At 49.7% G+C, this 19,069-nt stretch overlaps 1 protein-coding gene across 8 annotated transcripts in view; it reads right to left on the bottom strand.

Moving 5' to 3' along the window:
• LOC119962701 (AT-rich interactive domain-containing protein 3A-like) overlaps positions 1-19,069 on the bottom strand; it is a 579,681-nt gene that overhangs the window by 24,147 nt on the left and 536,465 nt on the right. For 5 of the 8 annotated variants that reach the window (XM_038790636.1, XM_038790639.1, XM_038790641.1 and 2 more), the window contains exon 6: positions 8,513-8,809. The exons of 2 other annotated variants lie outside the window; for them this stretch is intronic. In XM_038790636.1, the coding sequence (XP_038646564.1) occupies positions 8,513-8,809 (297 nt within the window). The remainder of the gene's footprint in view (positions 1-8,512; positions 8,810-19,069) is intronic. One more of the 8 variants, XM_038790638.1, reaches the window with a different exon arrangement.

Genomic DNA, 19,069 nt, shown 5'->3' with positions numbered 1-19,069 from the left:
GTTATAACTGATCGTCCTGCTAGAGGCGATGCCCCTGCTGAGGAGGAATTGACGAGGTCCGCGGGCCGCACAGGACCCCCGGTCGCTGTGGATGTACGCGGGGTAACCGAACAGGGAGAAAATGAAGTGGAGGGCCTTGATGATAGTTGAAGTGGTCATGTCGGGGCAGGGGATGGCGAACGGGAAGCGGGAGTTCTCATCAATCACCTACGCAGCACCTGGTGGTTTGGACGGAGTGCGAACCAGATGACAGAGCGATTTCGTGCTTTACGGGATGAACGGGATGAACAGCGTCTTACCATGTCGGGGTGGACGAAACTCTCTGTGCTCCCGGAGTCCAGCAGGCAGCTCGTCTCGCGACGGTTGAGGTGGATCTGTGTCACCATGGAAAGCGTGCGGGGCCGTGTCTGATCCAGTGTCACCGAGGCGAGTTGTGGCAGGAACTCGGAGTCGTCATCCAAGACGGAATAATCACTTGCGGGGTCCTCCGTGCCGATCCAAGATGGCGGCGCCCGTCGGCCTCACGTGGTGGGGAAGAACAAGATGGCGGCGCCCTGGGGTCATACGTGGAGTGGGGGCCCAAAACGGTGGCGCCCGGGGCTCGCACGTGGCGTCGGGGGCCCAAACTGGCGGCTGTGGATCACTCATGGCAGTGGGGGGTGGAGGCAGCGAGGTCCGCGTGCCGCACGGGGCCCTAGAAGAGTGCAGGGGGGGGCCCCGTGCGGCCCGAGTGGGGTGTGCCACGCTGCTCACGGGGCTGCCACGCGGCCGGGGGCATACGCACGCGCATTGCGGTCAGCGACCTCCAAGGAGGATATAAGGGTCCGTGCCTCAGTGAGGCTGAGAGCGTCCTTCTCTAAAAGTCTCTGCCGTATTTGGGGTGACTGCATGCCTGCCACGAAGGCGTCCCTGATCAAGAGTTCGGTGTGCTCCGCAGCAGTGACCTGCGGGCAGGCGCAGTTTCTCCCTAGGACAATGAGGGCCCGATAGAATTCATCGAGGGACTCACCGGGGAATTGTTGCCTTGTTGCCAGGAGGTGCCACACGTAGACCTGGTTTACTGGCCTGATGAAGTGTCCTTTTAGGAGATCCATGGCGACATCATAGTCCAGTTCGTCCTATATCATCGAGTAAATGGCGGTGCCCATGCACGAGTGGAGGATGTGGAGTTTCTACTCCTTTGTTGGGCGATTTCCTGTAGTAGTGAGGTAGCTGTTGAAGTACGCCAGCCAATGTTTAAAAGTTGCTGATGCGTTTGCAGCATGCGGGCTGATCCGGAGGCATTCTGGCTTAACCCGTAGTTCCATTTTCAAAATCTAGCGTATTACATTGATGCCCAATCAATTGGACTCGAGTCGTAATGAAGTTCCAAACAACAGGCTTTAATACGCTAGATGTGAGCCCGGTAGTGGTCATACAGAGAAAGGCGACTGCCAGCCAGTACGAGCTCTTATACCCTGCCTTGTAGGCAGAGCTACCAGCCTCTCAGCCAATCGGCGGGGAGTCACGTGACCAGCCACAACCAATTGGCAGAGAGACACATGACTTGCCTGAGCCAATGGGCAGCGAGGCTGCTGTACCAATGGCAGCTTGGTTCTTTGGTAATATGGGGCTCGAATCTCCGCTGCCCACGCCGGTTGGGAGAATAGCGGGAGGGCCACCCGACATTTTTTGCGCCCTCCCGCTATTCTCCTCCCCCCCCCCCTCGCCCGACCCCCGTCACGAATCGACGCTCGCCGTTTTTTACGACGAGCAGCGATTCTCCGCAGCCGATGGGCCGAGCGGCCGGGCCTTTACGCCCGTTTTTTCACGGCAGCAAACACACCTGCTTGCTGCCGTCGTAAAAACGGGCACTGGATCCCCGGTCCACGTTTGTGTCGATCAGTACTGAACAGCGCACAGCTGGGGATTCCCTGGGCGGGCCGGTAGATTCCGGGGGCCCCATAGATCCTGAGCCAGCATGCCCAAGAGGGTTTTAAACCTACTTAGGCTTGTGAGATTTGGTCTCACCCATTGTCGGCGGCATCCTGAGCGTGACGCCTCGCAAGATCAGCATCTACCAGACACGTCACGCTCCCCTTCGGGTGCAATACAGCTGGTCGAGCACGTTCTCTGAGTTTGGCAACACCTCAATTTAAAATGATTATAATGATCATCCTTGTTTTCAACTCTGCCCATGGCTCATAACCCCCCCTGCCCCACCCCATGCCCCACCTATTAACATCTCTGTAACTACCGTATGATCATCTGAGATCTCTACGCATCCTTGGTTTTAGTATGTTGCCTGTGCCTGGGTACCACACTCTAGGATTCTCTCCCTAAGACTCTCCACTGTTCACTCCTTAAAATGTATCTCTTTCATCAAGTTTTTGGTCACCTTACCTAATACCTCTGTGTGTGGTTCTGTGCCAAGTTTTGTTTGATAAAGCTCCAATATGGTGTCTTGGGAGCTTTCACTTCACTAAAGATGATATATAAATGCAGATTGCTATTATTGATAATATCTCATGAATGATTGTTGAAACGGAATACAATATAATTCTGCCCTATTATAAAAATGAGTCCAACATTGGGAGCCTGAGTGTGAAACAGGTTGTCAGAAAAAGAGGCCATTGAGGGGTTGGAATCTGGAGCAAAGGAGAGGAGTTGGTGGTGGGGGGGCCAAAGACAATGGCTGCTTAGAGGAAGCTGTAATTAATCTGTACCTTGATGCTGGAAGAGCAGCCTCACAATCTGAAAGCAGTTGAAGGGTCAAGAGTAGAAGTGCAGAAATAATCACCAGGGAGACTGCAACCCAATCATGTGACTTGTGGCAGAGGGATCTGCAGCTAAACAGCAATGAGCCATGGCACTGCCAGTAACAGTGGAGGTGATAGCTGCTGTGACGGGTGACATTGAAAGTGTGATGGGCAAAATCCACTCACTGTCAATCATCTAAAATGACACCCAGTGTTTTCATATAATGTTTTATTATAAGTCTTGGTTAGATATCAGCCAATTAAAGAACTTTTTTAATAGGTTATGGTTCAATCTAAAAAAAATGTTTATTCCTAAAAAACAAAATGAGTAACTTCCCTTTTTACCTGATATTCTCAATTTTTGTTTTCATATCAAGTTCAGAATAATAATTTTATGAAATCTTCATTTATCTTATTTGGGTTTTCCTCTGCCTTATGTTTCTAGTAGAGCAGGTTTTTCAATCTTTAGTTCTTTGAAATGCATTACCTTTTTTCTTCATTTCTAAATTTTGTTTTTGTGGCTATGATTGTTTTGTTAAAATAAAGGGGAACCCTTTACCATGCTTAACTACCTGCAAGCCATGCTCCAGAAAATTCACACAGGTGAAGTTTCCCTTCGTGGAAAGTAGTGTGCACACTTTTGCCGTGTAGGCACACACACCAGTTAACCAGTATCGGGAGGAGCATGTTTTTGGAAGCCAGTGGATGCAGGCTTTGAACCTCACTTCAGACAGTTCTGCCAAGTGGAGGCCAGGGGCTTGATGCTTCGCCTCACGTCACCGGTAGCAGAGTTCCTGATACAGCGGATAATTCAGCATCACAGAGGGGGGAAATGGGATTGGCATCCTTCCAATTCTCCAGCCCATCTCTGGGTTGGGATCTAGGTTCACCTCCTGTGCCAAGCGTGAGGATGCAAATGGGTCATTAAGACTTATTTGCATCCTATTAGTGGGCTGGGCAGCATAAACTCCAGGCCCTCGTGATTCTCCAGTTCTCTGGGCTAGGAATCACGAGGGCGAGAATCAGTGTTCGCCCTGACAAGAGTATATTTGACACTATGGACCTCGCGTTGAGCCAAGGGGATAACTCTTCAGGGAGTTGCCCCCAAAGTCCATCAGAGGGCCACTCTCCCACCTACAATGCAGGACCTGCCCATCCCTACCCCACGACAGACCCCCCTAAATAAACTGACCCTCACAGAGGCCGCCTAAATTAAGAGACCCTCACATGGAGACCCCCTCATAGTCCCCCCCAAAGACTCCTCAGAAGAGAGACCCCTGTCAGGAAGCCCCCCAGAAGAGAACATTCAAACAGAATTAAGTGCTTTCCATTCATTTCCCTTCACTGTTGAATGACTTTGAACTAGTCACATGTGAAACTAACAGCACTTAACTGTTTGAAGTGGTCCAGGAGCTGTCAATCAAAGCTTGATATTTAAAAACATGCTAGTTTCCCAGCTGATTATTTCAAAGTTACTCAACAATGGCGAGAGATGAATGGAGCAATGCTGACAGCGGGGGTGTATGGAAGCTGCCAATCACAGCCGAGTAAAATCAATGTCAAAGAGAAATGAATAACTGCCTTGCAGATCACAGATCTGAGGGGGTTTAAACCCAGCTTGCTGGTTTTCTCTTTCCAGGAATTTAGAGGAGCTGCTTCCTCTGTTTTAGCCAACGGTGAGACTGGGGTCTCTCTTCTGGGCAGGCTTCCTGACAGAGGTGTCTCAACTGGGGGGCTTCCTGTCTGGGGTTTCTTTTCTGAGGGGCTCTCTTTATTTAGGGAGTCTCTGTGGAGTATGTCCCTTAATTTAGGTGTTCTCTGTTGGATGTCTCTTTATTTAGGTGTCTCTGTGGGGGCCTCTTAATTAGGTGGTCTGGGAGCATTCTTTTTAGTTAGGGGTCTCTGGGGGAATCTCTTTATTTAGGAGGTCTTGGAGGTCTCTTTATTTAGGGGGTCTCGGGGGGGCGGTCGCTATTTAGCAGATCTCTGTAGGGGGGGGTTATCTTTATTTAGTGTGTCTCGGGGGGTAGTGGTGGGGTCAGGTCACCTCGGTAATGAAGGTGGGGGTGACCCAGAAAATCCCGGGGGAGTGTGGGTGTGTGGGTTGAATTGCATTGCGAGGGGCTGAATTGCATTGCGGGGGATTGAATTGCATTGATGGGTGCTTAATTGTGTTGGGGGAGGGGTGCTGAAAACGGCAGCCCAAAAGCAGGATTCCTTAGGGATTCCCATACAATCCTTGTGATGCATCAATTTGCATGGCTAAGGATTGAGAATCACTTCTTGATTTGCGCTTCCGCAATTCAGCTCTGGAGAGAATACATCTCCGAAATGGGGAAACTGACCCAGATCTCCAGCTTTTAATTCTGGGTTGACTTCCAGTGGGATACACAGGTTTGGTGGGTTATGTGGTCTTCATCACATGGGTTATGAAAGCCTGTAGAATCCTTCAAATACATTGGGATTAACCACCTCATTTAGTCTTTAACCATGGCCAGTATCATGAAGGTGTTCTTCACAGCAGGATCCATCAGACTTTCGCCCTCCAAATTCTTCCATTATTTTGTATTATTACCCAAGGTAAGATTGAAGAAAGTCAGTATACCTAACTCCACTGAGTCAAGCCCATGTACACTAAACTTTGTGTAGGGTCAATTCTGAAGCTTACCCAAGTTAAAACATACAGAGCACTGAGAAGTTTTCTGCTGCTTATCTATCCATTCAGGATTATATTATCGGTTTTGCATTGTATGGAGTTGACCTTCCAGTCATAATTAATGAGCAAGTGGCTACTAGTGGGCCAGACTGACTTATCAATGTCAAAAAGTACCGCAGGTACTGGGAAGACCTACCAAGCCTGCCACAGAAAATAGAATTTCCTTTGTCAGGCAAGCTATCTTGGGGACACAGCGGCGGGATTCTCTGTTTTTGAGACTAAGTGTTGATACCAACGCAGAATCTGTGAACTTTTATCGCAGATAAACGGGCGCCACATCTGGACCGATACCGCTACCGTTGAAGGGTAACGCATAGAGCACAATCGATTCTAATGAAAAACGGTGCAGGATTCGCTGGGTCCGTGAATGACACTCGGGAGGCTGAGAAGCTGCAGCCGCACATACACATTACACTCCCCACACACACATATCCCAGCCAATAAGCTGCCACTGGTTGTGATGGAGCATGCCCATACAGCTGATGGGTCAGCTGGGGCTGGGGGGAAACCTATATGATCCGTGACACTAGGTTCAAAATGGGCTGTTAACGGTATGCGCTGCTGCATGGCTACCTTGCTGGCTGCGGCAATGGTGTTCCATGCCCGTCCACCCCGACCCCACAGCTCACCTCCTGGCCATCCTCCACTACTCCCCCCAAACTTGGCAGAAGCACCCCGGCCAGCGACACAACTGTCAGCAAACTATGCCGTGTTGGACACCTTCCATACCCGCTCTGTCTCACTGAGCAGCCTCCATGCTGATTTCACGATTTTTGAAAGTACAAGTGAACCATGCCTTCGGGAACACAGCCCATCAGAGGATACTGAGTCAGGCCCGTTAATGATATGCAAACAGTGTCTACTGTACGTGCGCTCTGGAACTCATTGTCGCCACTGTCAAGGTGCTGGAGCATTGCAATTTGGAGTCAGATCGGCGCCGGCCGCGATTTCAGCGTTGGAACCAGTTTTCTGCCCAATTGCCTGTCCCAATTTAGCTGAAGAGAATCCTGCCCATGGCCTCTGGTAAGATTCTGTTAACCTTCAAATAGAATGTTGGTCACTAGACTACACATAAGTACATGTTTGCACACTCATCTGGCAGGCAGAAGGTCCTCAAAACTTGCAAGGCCACAGCATAGTAAATATGTGAGTGCTTTTCCATGCTGATCCGAACAACACTTCAACACACCGTATATCAATCAGATAGGTTTCCTCCAGGTGGAGATGATTAGATGGATTGGCCATGCTAAATTGCCCTTGAGTGTACAATAATATGCAGGTTAGTTGGGGAAGCTGGCCTAGGTGGGGTGCTCCTGTGGATGGTCAGTGCAGACTCGATAGGCCGAAAGGTCCTCTTCTGCAATGTTGGGATTCTATGGCTGTGGATCTTCAGCAACATAAGTTCAACAGCCCAATCACAGTAGGTGCTGAACTCTAGATATATGAGCCTGCTCTTATGGCTGGCATTTGGATAATGTCTTGTAGCAGCTGATGCCCCATGTGGGTTAAGGCACGACTGGAGCAGGCCACTGAAGACTTTCCTCAGATCTAGCTTGTGGCATGAATTATCGATGCTGATGCGAAGTATAAAATGTGGATGATTTATTCCACAGCACAGGCGTATCTCACCTTGTTGGGAATGAAACATTAATTAAAAAGTAATACATTCAGCAGGCCTATTCATAGGAAAGAAGGAAAGCTGGAGACTTTACAATCTTATGTCAAAAGTAATTTAACAATCACATCAAGCAAGATTGAGAAGGGCTTTTAGTGTATGTTGCCAGATATTTACCACATGCAACATTATCTGATTATGTGGACAAATTATATGGTACTTTATCTTGAATGTAAATTTTGTACAGAATATCAACATATTCAGAAGATATTTAATTTTGAAAAGACTTAGAGCAATGTTTGTGCGTACATGGGGAAAGACAGGAAGAGTAATGGGGCGACTAATTCAACCAGAAAGTAATGGCAAGATTTAAATTTCAAAAGCTTGTAGATTGTAGAGGAGAGGTAAGGGCTGAGGGAAGTAATTATTGAAATTAAGAATCAAGGAGATGGGTCTTGATTTTGACACAATGGAACTAAATGTACAAGGATGGTATTAGAACAAAGAACAAAGAAATGTACAGTGCAGGAACAGGCCCGTTGCCCCCCAAATCTGCGCTGATCATGCTGCCCGTCTAACCTAAAACCTTCTACACTTCTGTATATCCCTCTATTCCCATCCTATTCATGATTTGTCAAGACACCCCGTAAACGTCACTATCGTCCCTGCTTCCACCACCTCCTCTGGCAGCGAGTTCCAGGCACCCACTATCCTCTGTGTAAAAACATCCCTCGCACATCTCCTCTCAACTTTGCCCCTCGCATCTTAAACCTATGTCTCCTAGTAATTGACTCTTCCACCCTGGGAAAAAGCTTCTGATTATCCACTCTGTCCATGCCCCTCATAACTTTGTAGACTTCTATCGGGGTAGCCCCTCAACCTTGGTCGTTCCAGTGAGAACAAACCGCTTTGACAAAGAGTCATCGGACTCAAAACGTTAGCGCATTTCTCTCCCTACAGATGCTGCCAGACTTGCTGAGATTTTCCAGCGTTTTCTCTTTCATTTCAGAACAAACCAAATTTCTCCAACCTCTCCTCATAGCTAATGCCCTTCATACCAGGCAACATCCTGGTAAACCACTTCTGTACCCTCTCCAAAGCCTCCACATCCTTCTGGTAGTGTGGCCAGAATTGAAAACTATTCCAAGTGTGGCCTAACTAAAGCTCTACACAACTGCAACATGACTTGCCAATGTTTATCCTCAATGTACTGTTGGAACTCTGAAGAAACAAGGGGGAAATGACAAGGGAACAGGAATTACATCATAGAAATGAATAAAGAACAGAAATGTAGCAATAAGGTATTTGAAGGCCCCAAGTGAATGAGGTGAAATTGTTCACTGTATTTCCATAATGGTGGAAATGTACAACAAAGCAGAGTATTAGTGAGAAACCTTTGGCAACATCTGGCATTCTAGCACAAATTTTATCTCCTCGCCTTACCTCTACTATTAATTTTAATGTTCATAGGGATCTGCGTTGCCATGGCCAACAGGTTCTGCTGTAATGCTTGCTGCATGAGCCGTTGCTGTTCCTCTGCCATGACTGACACCTTTTTCTCGGGAGGCTCTCCTGAGTCCAGCTTCTCTCGCAGCTGGTCGAGGGCCATGGCCTGAGCTGCTGCTACTTGCGCGGAGGCTGCCTGAGCTGCAACAGCTTGGGCTGTGCTCACATGATGACCAGCGAGACCGAGTGGGATTGCTATTCGATTGTGTCCTGCTGTTGAGGGCATGGATTCTTCTAGGACAAAAGAGAGAAGTAAGTAATCCATTACTAAAATACAAAAAGCTGCAAAGAAGTCCACCAAACCCATGAACAGATCTCAATTTTCAATATCACCAGGGTCCAGTCCAGCTAAGAGATTTACAAGAGTAAGATATTGTAGGATTATGAAAATGAAACAAAATCTGATCTGCAATCCTTCAAATCAAAATCGCCATGTCGTTTGAAAATGTTTGCTGGGAGGTTTGGATAGATTCATTTCTAACACCAGCACCACCCCTTGAAGTGGATAAGAATTCTAATACTGGAGGTGTGGTCGGGGTATTATTGTGCCCCATTCCTCAGCAGCAGCTTCTGGGTGCCTCTGGGTCTCTGGATCAGATCAGGAATCCTGCTTGAAATGCTTCTGATTAACTAGTGGGAGCTACACAGACATTGGGCATGATTTAATGACTATGTTTCTAAGTGTGGGAGTTGGGAGTGGGAACAGCCGCGAGCTTCCCGACGCTCGACCCAGCGAGGCGTACACTGGTATCAAACATTAATCGTTCCACGGAACCAGACCCTATGGGCCGCAAATAATGGTCCCGCCGGCTGACTTTCTGGAACCGCGCCCGCCGCGTTCACCGCTAGCAAGGATGAGCAGCACTTAAACCACATAGCAAACTTCACACAGCTCGCAGACATGCCACCGAGGAGACCAGCATCACGATTCGGGGATGCCAACTTGGCGTGATTGTTGGACGTGGTCGAAACCAGATGGGATATCCTGGTCCCCTGCGCGGTTCGGATGGTCAGCCACAGGGCAGCCAATGCTGCCTGGGAGGAAGTGGCAGCGATCGTCAGCTCAGGGCAGCGTCACCAGTGCCGTTACAAGATCAATGAACTCTACTGGGCTGCACAGTGGGTTGGTATCGGCCCCTGACACCGTCCCCATCGCCCCACCATCCCACTGAGCATACACCTGGCACTGTCCCCGCCCAACACCATACTGTGTCCTGGCCCACCCAAGTCCAGCAATGCCGCCCATACATAAAGTGTGTGGCTAACGACGCCCATTCTGTGTCCCCGCAAGAGAAGTTGACCCACGACAGACGGGAGAGGGCCCAGACAGATGGCAGGGAGCTGGCAATCAGAGTCCTCACCCCCTCCGAGGAACGGATCCTGGAGGCCGCAGGGGTGGCCTTGGACAGACGTAAAAGTTGATGTACGGCGCAGAGATGAGGATCCACCGGCCCCCAACCAGATGAAATGTCACAGGTGAGTTATTAATGCCTTCCAGACTGACCCATCCATTGCACTGATCACATATCCATTATCCCACAGGATCTCCATCCGACAGTGTCGGGCCAACCAGGATGGTCCTCACCATGTCTCCCCTGAGAACACCTCAGAGGGTAGCGCCGAGGAGGCCACCGTATGCGTGGCACAGCTGTCATCCCCACCCTCCAGCAGTGCAGAGGTGGCCGACGGTAGTGGACAGGCTCCTGGGGCACATTCTGGTGAGCACCACACAGTTGATGGAGGCAGGAACGTCCAGGCGAGACAGCATTCGGAGGTCTGCTGGATCCCAGGACCCAGCTGGGTCCCAGTCAGATGCTGAGCCTCTGGACTAGGTGTACCCGGAGCTGATACAGATCATAGTGTGTGCCCATGATATTCAGAGTGGGATATCAGCGACACTCCAGCAGGTCCAGAGCCGATTGGAAGAGTCCCAGTGGCTACGGGCGCAGGAGATAGCACCAGCAATGCGTTGCACCGAAGCCAAAACTGCTCAGGTGGCGACCGCAATCAAGAGCCAGGTGCATGACATCGATGCATGAGTGGTGGTGTCCAGGTCGTTGCTCAGTCAATGACAGCCATGGCTGAGGGTCTTGAAAGCATGTCCCAGTTGCTGGGGGAATGTCCCAGTACCACGTGGACCTTGATGAAGAACTGCGGAGTATGTCTTAATCTCAGGTGGGCATTGCCAAGGCACTCCAGAGCCTGTCACGTTCACTATGGGACCTCTCCCAGTCGCAGGTGGGCATTGCTGGGGTGCTCCAGAGCACGTCCCAGTCACTGAGGGGGTCGCCGAGGGTGTTGACACCATGCTGCAGACATTGGGGAGCCGCCAGGGTGGCAGAGCCAGATGACCAAGAGGCAGTCGGGGCTCAATCCAGCTGCTCCTTCTTCCTGAGGTGAACACCAGGGACCTATGGGCATCAGCTGGGAGGACTGGGTGCTGGTTGCCAACTTTCAGCCACCCTATGGAGTGGCGACAGCAGCCACCAGCTCCCGCGGGTTCCACACCCCTGACAACAGTGCGTTTTGGACTCAGTCCCCGTAACAGTGTGGCATGGCGGGGCGTGTGCCGCCAACAACTGGACCAAGGTCCTTCTGCCCCAGGACACCCAGGGGACACCTGCAAGGGGCATTGAAGGCTGCCTCCACCTCTGATGTGTATCCTGGGGACACACATCGATGCAGCGGTAGAGCATGGGAGGCTAAGCAGGTCGAGGATCACTGAGAGGACACAGGGGGTTAAGCGGGGTAAGAGGGGGGGGTGGGGTGAGGGAGGAAGGGGTAGTCAGAGACGTTGGGAGGGGTGGGGAAGGTACGGCGGCACATCGGGGGATAGGAACAGTTGGGGACACATATGTACCGCATTCAAAAACGTTGCACTTTCTTCCGCAATGCCGACCACCAATCCTCTGTCTCAGTCGCCTGGGCATGGAGGTCCTGGATTCCACCCTCCCCACCCCTTACCAGGCACACCACGTACAGGTGATGGGTGTGAGTGAGCAGCGAGCACTCAGCGGTCAGGCTATGGCATAGATTGAGGGGCAGTAGTGGGTGGGTCTCAGTGCGTTATCATCACCCTCCTGCATTCGATAGCGACCCACTGAGAGGGCCGATACAGTTCCATCACCCTGAAGTAATGTTACATAAATCCTGGGAGGGTGAAACAGGGAGGGGGCAGAGATAGCTATGGGGGGGAGGAATGGTGTGGGGGGGGGGGGGGGGGGGGGGGGAAGGAGAGGGGTTGGGGGAAGGGAGAAGAAGGGATGGGAGGGGGGAGCGATGACGGATGAGGCCACTTCCTATGTCCCACGGGGCGAGGATGAGGATTTCCCTGGCCCTCCAGGCTTGCCAGACCCTCACCCCTGTGGCCTGTCCTCCTTCTTCCGGTTGGTCCTGCGGGTCCTCCCGAGCCTCATCGTCCAGCCCTTCCAGGTCTGGTGTCTCCTTGCCCTTCTCCTCAGATGTCGCCACATGTTCCTCCCCTTCCACATCAGCATGTCACCCTGCTGCTGTGCCAAGTTGTGGATGGCACAGCAGACCACCGCAAAGTGGGCGACCCTCTAGGGGATGTACTGCATGCACCACCAGAGCTGTCGTGGCATCAGAAGCACATTTTGAGGAGTCCGATGCTCCAACCAATGGCAGCCCTGGTGGCCACATGGGCCTCGTTGTATCGGGTCTCCACATTGGTCACCGGCCTCCATACTGGCATCATTAGCTAGGTACTCAGTGGGTACCCCTTATCCACCAAGAGCCAACCGGCCATCCTGGGATGGTCCACGAAGAGGCCATGGATGTTCGACTGACCCAGGATGTAGCTGTCCCGCACGCTCCCTGCGAAGCATGCACACACATGCATGATCTTCCATGTGTCAATCGCAGATGAGGTGGACGTTCAGAGAGTGTAACTCCTTCCTGTTAATGTAGGGCACTCCCTGGCAGCCTGGTGAGTTCAAGGTGCCATCTATTAGCTGCTGGACCTGGGCCGTCCTGTGATGGCAGAGAATCCTGCTGCCCGGGCCTGGCCCTGGTCCATGTCAAAGTTGATATAGCTTGCTACCGGGGCAAACAGGGTATCTGTGACCTCATGAATGAACTTGTGGGCTGTAGCTCGAGCCCTGGAATGAGCCTGAGATGTAAACGTTCAGGGCTGCTGTGACCTTTACGACCAATGGGAATGATTATCCTCCTCCTCAACATGGTGCCAAGTCCAAAAGGACATGGTACAGGTGCCACACCATCTCCTTGTTGAGACGGAGCCTTCAGCAGCACATGCTGTCTGTCATCGGTTCGAAGGACAAGGGTGCCTGTACACCTAGGCCATTGCCTGCCTTTATCCCTGGGTCCCTCCCTGACCTGATGGGCGGCCAGATCCTCAGGTTGTGGGGCAGGGCCCTGCACATGGGCCTCCATCGTGCGCCTCTGTCAATAGTTCTGCTGCCACCGTCTCCAGAGTCTGGCCTCCGTGGGGGTCTAAGATATCAGCCATCTCGTGTAATATCTGTAAGGAATCGGAGAGGGTGTAAGACGGGAGAGCAGCAGTGTCGTCCATCCCAGGGCGCGCGCACGCACGCACGCACGCACACACGCACACACACCCAACATGCCCTGTCAATGCACCTCTGGCTACAGAGGGGGCCGCTGGTCACCGGACTGCACACCCTGTACCCTAACGCCCACACGTAACATTACCAGCACCAGGCACTGATCTCCTCACCAGTGTACACACCCAGACTCTGGTCGTGGAAATGGCCCCGGTGCTGGGGCCCAGTCCCTGGGTGTTCAGTTGCTGGCCGCTGAGTTTGTGGTATTGCTTCCAGTCGTGCTCCGGAACAGTGTTCAAACATCGCTGTCTGACTGGGATGCTGGGCAATCACTCCAACATGCTATCATGGCCCACCTACCAACATGGATCCACTTGGGAGCTGTGGAGTGCACACTTAACTACTTAACTATGATTGCCAATTCTCTATTAGCAACAGCTTTCAGCCGTGCGGTCATGACCTCCGCGGTCAGTGAGAGTTCTGGGTGGTCAGTGGGACAGACAGGCAGAGGCTGGGTTTTCCCCCATAACAGGCACACACGATCAAAGTGGTGGCATGGCAGACCAGTGGTGCTGAGACACCCAAACCCCCCCCCCCCCCCCCCCCCCCCCCCGGGGGCACCCCCTCACCCCCACCGATTACAGACCATCCTGACTGATGCTGGCCTCCTGGGCTCCCATCCCCCCACCCCCACAAGCAACGAGGCAACAACCCCAGTGCCCAAGCTTATTGTCTGGGAGCGAAGATGACTACTCACTTCCCGGGTCCCTGCAGCAGCCATTCTGCCAGCTGCACATTTTTAAAAAGGTGTGTTAATCGGCACCCACATGACAGAACTGGGGAAACGGTTGGAACATGGGAGGCCGTTATATGAAATGAAATGTAAATGAAATGAAATGAAAATCGCTTATTGTCACGAGTAGGCTTCAATGAAGTTACTGTGAAAAGCCCCTAGTCGCCACATTCCGGCGCCTGTCCGGGGAGGCTGGTACGGGAATCGAACCGTGCTGCTGGCCTGCTTTAAAAGCCAGCGATTTAGCCCAGTGAGCTAAACCAGCCCCTATATCGGGGTCTTTTCCGTTAATTGTATGGAGATTGGCCTTAAGTGGTAATTATTGGTTTCTCACCACGCCATGGCAGGATCTTGATTTTGCCAATGGGGGTGGGCCGGTTAGATCAGAAACCACCCATTAAATCACGTCCATTGCCATTAAAAAACATTTGAGGATATTTGTCATTTTTATGCACTCAATTATGCACAGTGGGCTAAACAGCTGGCTTGTAATGCAGAACCAAGGCCAGCAGCGCGGGTTCAATTCCCGTACCGGCCTCCCCAAACAGGCGCCAAAATGTGGCGACTAAGGGCTTTTCACAGTAACTTCATTGAAGCCTACTTGTGACAATAAGCGATTATTATTATTCCTTAAATCCGTTTGGATCAGCAAAGTGCAAAAATCAATTTTAGATCAGTTGGGACAATGATCAATGATTCCGTTGCTCTGTTTATTCAGGAATGTGCCAAGATGGAAGTACACACTCAATTCTTCATATATCCATTACTTAACACAAACCATCTTCAAATTCCTTACATCCGCTGCCTGCTTTTGTTGGGTGCAGAGAGAATATAGGCAGCTCCCCTTTCTCTCTATTTCACTTTCTGAACTTGAAAGGACATTGAATTCAATATTTAACTTACATTTTCTGGTTCAGACTTTGTGTGACTTATGAAGAATTCTTCAATCTGATCCTTTAAGGAGATACCCAGTTGCTCTCCCTGCTCACATATTCCCTAGAAACTCTCGGCAGGGGAGTGGGACTAGATTGGATGCTCATTTTGAGGCAGTACCAATTTGATGGGCCGAAAGGCCTCCTTTTGCACTGTAAAGGTTCTGTGATTCTACAAAGGGCACTGTGCTTTTTTCCACAACAATGAGCTGAATACAAGCCCATAACAATTCTATGGCCAATTTCAAGTCGAACAAACGGTGTTCAAAAGAAATTCCGGCTCAATGGTAATAGTTTTCCTAATAGGATACTTGTATCCAATTTATAAAATTCCTCGAACAATTTCATATGTTAAATGAGTGTGCTTGATAAAGGACCTAAGTATTCTTTGAATATAAGCATTAATATAATACCTTTCATGGCCTGAGGGTGACTCCAATCACTTCACAGGCAATAAAGTACTTTTAAGGTAAATCTCCAAACACGCTGCAACAAATTTTGTGCCCAGCAAGGTCCCATAAACAGCAATCAGGTAAATGACTATAGATACTCCATGCTGGTTGAAGGACAGACACTATTCAGGGCTGCGGGAGTGCTCCCTCCTGTACTCCGAATAGTACCATGCCATCTTCTATATCTGTTTGGATTAACATCGCAACTGAAAGTTGGCACCGTTGATTTTACAGGCTGCAATTTTTAAATTCTGCTACATATATGAAAATTAACAAAGTTCTGGCCGGGATTCTCCGTCGGCCAATGGCAGAATTGGGAAACGCGATTGGGCGGAAAATCGATTCCGACGCCGAAATCACAATGGGTGCCGATTTCACGCCAGATCACAATTCTCCATTGCCTCGACAGCGGCATCAATGCGTTCCAGATCGCATGTACAGTAAGTGCTGTTAGTATATCATTAGCGGGCCTGACCCGGTATTCTCCGGGGCCTCCATGATCCTCTGCCTCCAATGGGTTCACTTGTGCTTTTAAAAATTGTGAGAAAGGCACATGGTTGCTGGGAACTCTGTCCCGGCGTCAACACTTAGTCTCAGGAACGGAGAATCCAGTCACCTGTGCCGGCTTGGATCACAGTTCTGGTATATTTTTTCACAGAATCATTGAATGATACATCACAGATGGAACCTATTGAAGAATGAGCCATTCTTCCTATTGAATTTATCCTGGGTCCTTGAACGATCTGCTCAATTAGACCCGCTGCCTAGTTCTTTCTTCATAGCCATGTAATTTCTTTCCTTTTCAAGTATACAGCCAATTATGTTATGAAAGTTACCACCAAATCTAATTCCTTTTCAAGCAGTACATTTCAGATCATAACAACTTGCTGTGTTCAAAATTTGTTTTCATCCTTCTCAGGTTGCCAATGATCATAAATCCTCTGGTACTGATACTTCCCATCTACTCTCTCAAAATAACCCATCATTTTGAAAGCCTCTTAATCTCTATTTAACCCTCTGTGTTCTAAGAAGAATAATTCCAGGTACTCCAGGCCTCCATGTTACTGAAGACCTTCATCCCTCGAACTATTTGATATCATCATTCAGCTCTGCAAACGCACACGGGATCAATGGTCAGGCACTGAATAAAACACAGGCCTACAGGGTGTGCTCTCCTGGGCTCTTTCAGGCACACCATGTAAGCATGATTTGTGTGACAAAATTAAATAAGTTCACTAACGTGCAATGTGTCATGATATGATTTTCTTTATCATTGAAATGGCATGCAGATACTTTTTGGTTATGTTTTTGCATGCATTTACAACACGTTTGTGCTTAAATGGATTGTGGACAGTTGGGGTCAGCACCGCAGGAATTCTTAATCCAGCTTTGGCAATTGACTCAGTGATGGCCCAACACTTTAAAAATCATCAATATTATACATATCAACCATAGAATAATAATAAGGATGTCGGGAGAGGAGACGCTGCCGGGGTGAGAAGTATACATGTAGTTGGGAATTTGGTTCAGGTGGGAATTTGGTGCAGAGGTGTGCAAGAAACTGCAGAGTGTGGTGAACCCAACCCGACACATCACACAAGCTTGCCACCCTCACATTGATTCTGTCTACACCTCCCGCTGCCTCAGGAAGGCAGACAGCTTTATCAGAGATCCCTTCCACCCAGGCTTTGCCTTCTTCCAGACTTCTTTTGGCAGAAAGTACAGAAGTCTGAAGACCCGCACATCCAGACACAGGAACAGCTTCCTCCCCAAAGCTACTAAACTCCTCAACAGCTCTCCCTCAGACTGATCTGTTCCCTGTAAGAATACTATTCATGATACCCTATGCTGTTCTTGCTCATGTATTTGCTTTGGCCTCTTATTCTGCACTGTAACCAATCACTGTTGGTCGATGTACCATTTGTCAATATATTCTGTTGATTATTCTTTTTTTGTCTACTATGTACGTACTGTGTACGTTCCCTTGGCCGCAGAAAATTACTTTTCACTGTACTTTGGTAAATGTGACAATAAATCAAATCAAATCAGGGGCTGGTTTAGCGCACTGGGCTAAATCGCTGGCTTTTAAAGGCCAGCAGCACGGTTCGATTCCTGTACCAGCCTCCCTGGACAGGCACCGGAATGTGGCGACTGGGGGCTTATCACAGTAACTTCATTGAAGCCTACTAGTGACAATAAGTGATTTTCATTTTCATTTCATTTCATCAATTCAAAGAGGTACTCCTCTTTATAAAGCCTCTAGAAATTAGTGAGTCATCTTCCTTGTCTGCCAGCTAGGTGGGTGCAGCCCCGGCGCCCACTGAGGCGCGCTGGACCCCACCATTCTCCGAGGTGGGCGGCGCGACTCATGCCGGGCCGGTTTTTGAGGGTTGGGAGAATTAGGATGACGGCGGGGCGGGATTCACGCCGACCACCGGTGATTCTCCCACCCGGCGGGGGGGTCGGAGAAACCCGCCCAAGGTTGGACAGAAATGGCAGGCTGGCAGTGTGTCAGGACTGCAGCATGTGGGAATCTGAGAAATGCTTTGCAAGACTAGACAACCACATCTGCAGTAACTGTCTGCAGCTTAAGCAACTTGGGCTCAGAGTCTCTGAGTTGGAGTCTGAGATGCAGACACTGCAGGCCGTCAGGGGGATGGAGAATTACCTGGACTACCAGAAGGTAGTCACACTCCTTAAGTTAGGCAGATCCTTAGAGTTGGTCAATGGTCATGGACAAGAAGGTGTCAGGCAAGTATGATGAAACAATATGTTGTAAAGGAGGAGCCTCAGCCCCTCACTTTGTCCAACAGATATGAGGTGCTTGCTACCTGTGTGGATGAGGAGAAGGACTGGATGGTAGATGTGAGGTCTGGCCATTGTACCATGGTGATGGCTGCCATTAAAATGGGGGGAGTGAAGAAAATGTGGGGGATAGATACTGTTCTCTGTAGCCACAATGGGGAGCTCTGAAGGCTGTTTTGCCTGCCCGTGCCAGGCTAAGGACATTTACTCATGACTGGAGAGGAACTTGGCATGGGAGGGGGAGGATCCAGTTGTTGTGGTCCACGTGGGAAGCAATGACAAAGGTAGAACCAGAAATGATGCTCTGCTGGGAGAATTTGAGGAGTTAAGGTTAAAATTAAAATGCAGAACATCTTAGGTAATCATTTCTGGATTATTACCTGAACCATGCACCAGTTGGCATAAATGAAATTAAATGAAGTCAAGCAGATTAGAGAATTAAGCACACGGCTCAGAGGATAATGTGGGAAGAAGAGATTTTGACTCATGGGGCAACAGCAGCAGTACTCAGGGAAGAGTGGTCTATTCCTTGAACTGAGACTGTGGACAGGGATTTAAACTAACAGAGGAAGGTTCAAGTGAATAGAGATTTAGAAATACAAAGACAAATTGACTGCTGCAGTCCATGGTGGCAGCTGACCACCACCTTCTCAACAGGCAATAAATGTTGGTCTAGCCAGCAACACCCACACCCCGTCAATAAATTGTAAAACATCTTTAATATAAACAGAGTCAATTACACAGGATGAGGGGAGAATTGGCTAAAGTTAATTCGGAAAATAGACTAACAGGTATGGAGATAAATGAACAGTGGGAAACTTTTCAAGGAATAATTCAAAATCAAAAACTCAGCAAGAAAGGTCCATCCATGGCTTACTCAGGAAGTTAAGGATTGCATTAGATTAAAATAAGGGGCTTACAATGTTGCAAATAACAGTAGCAAGTCTGAGGATTGGGAACGTTTTTGA

Source organism: Scyliorhinus canicula, chromosome 3, assembly GCF_902713615.1.
Source record: "Scyliorhinus canicula chromosome 3, sScyCan1.1, whole genome shotgun sequence".
Lineage (NCBI taxonomy): Eukaryota > Metazoa > Chordata > Chondrichthyes > Carcharhiniformes > Scyliorhinidae > Scyliorhinus > Scyliorhinus canicula.
This window is presented reverse-complemented; position numbering and strand designations above follow the sequence as displayed.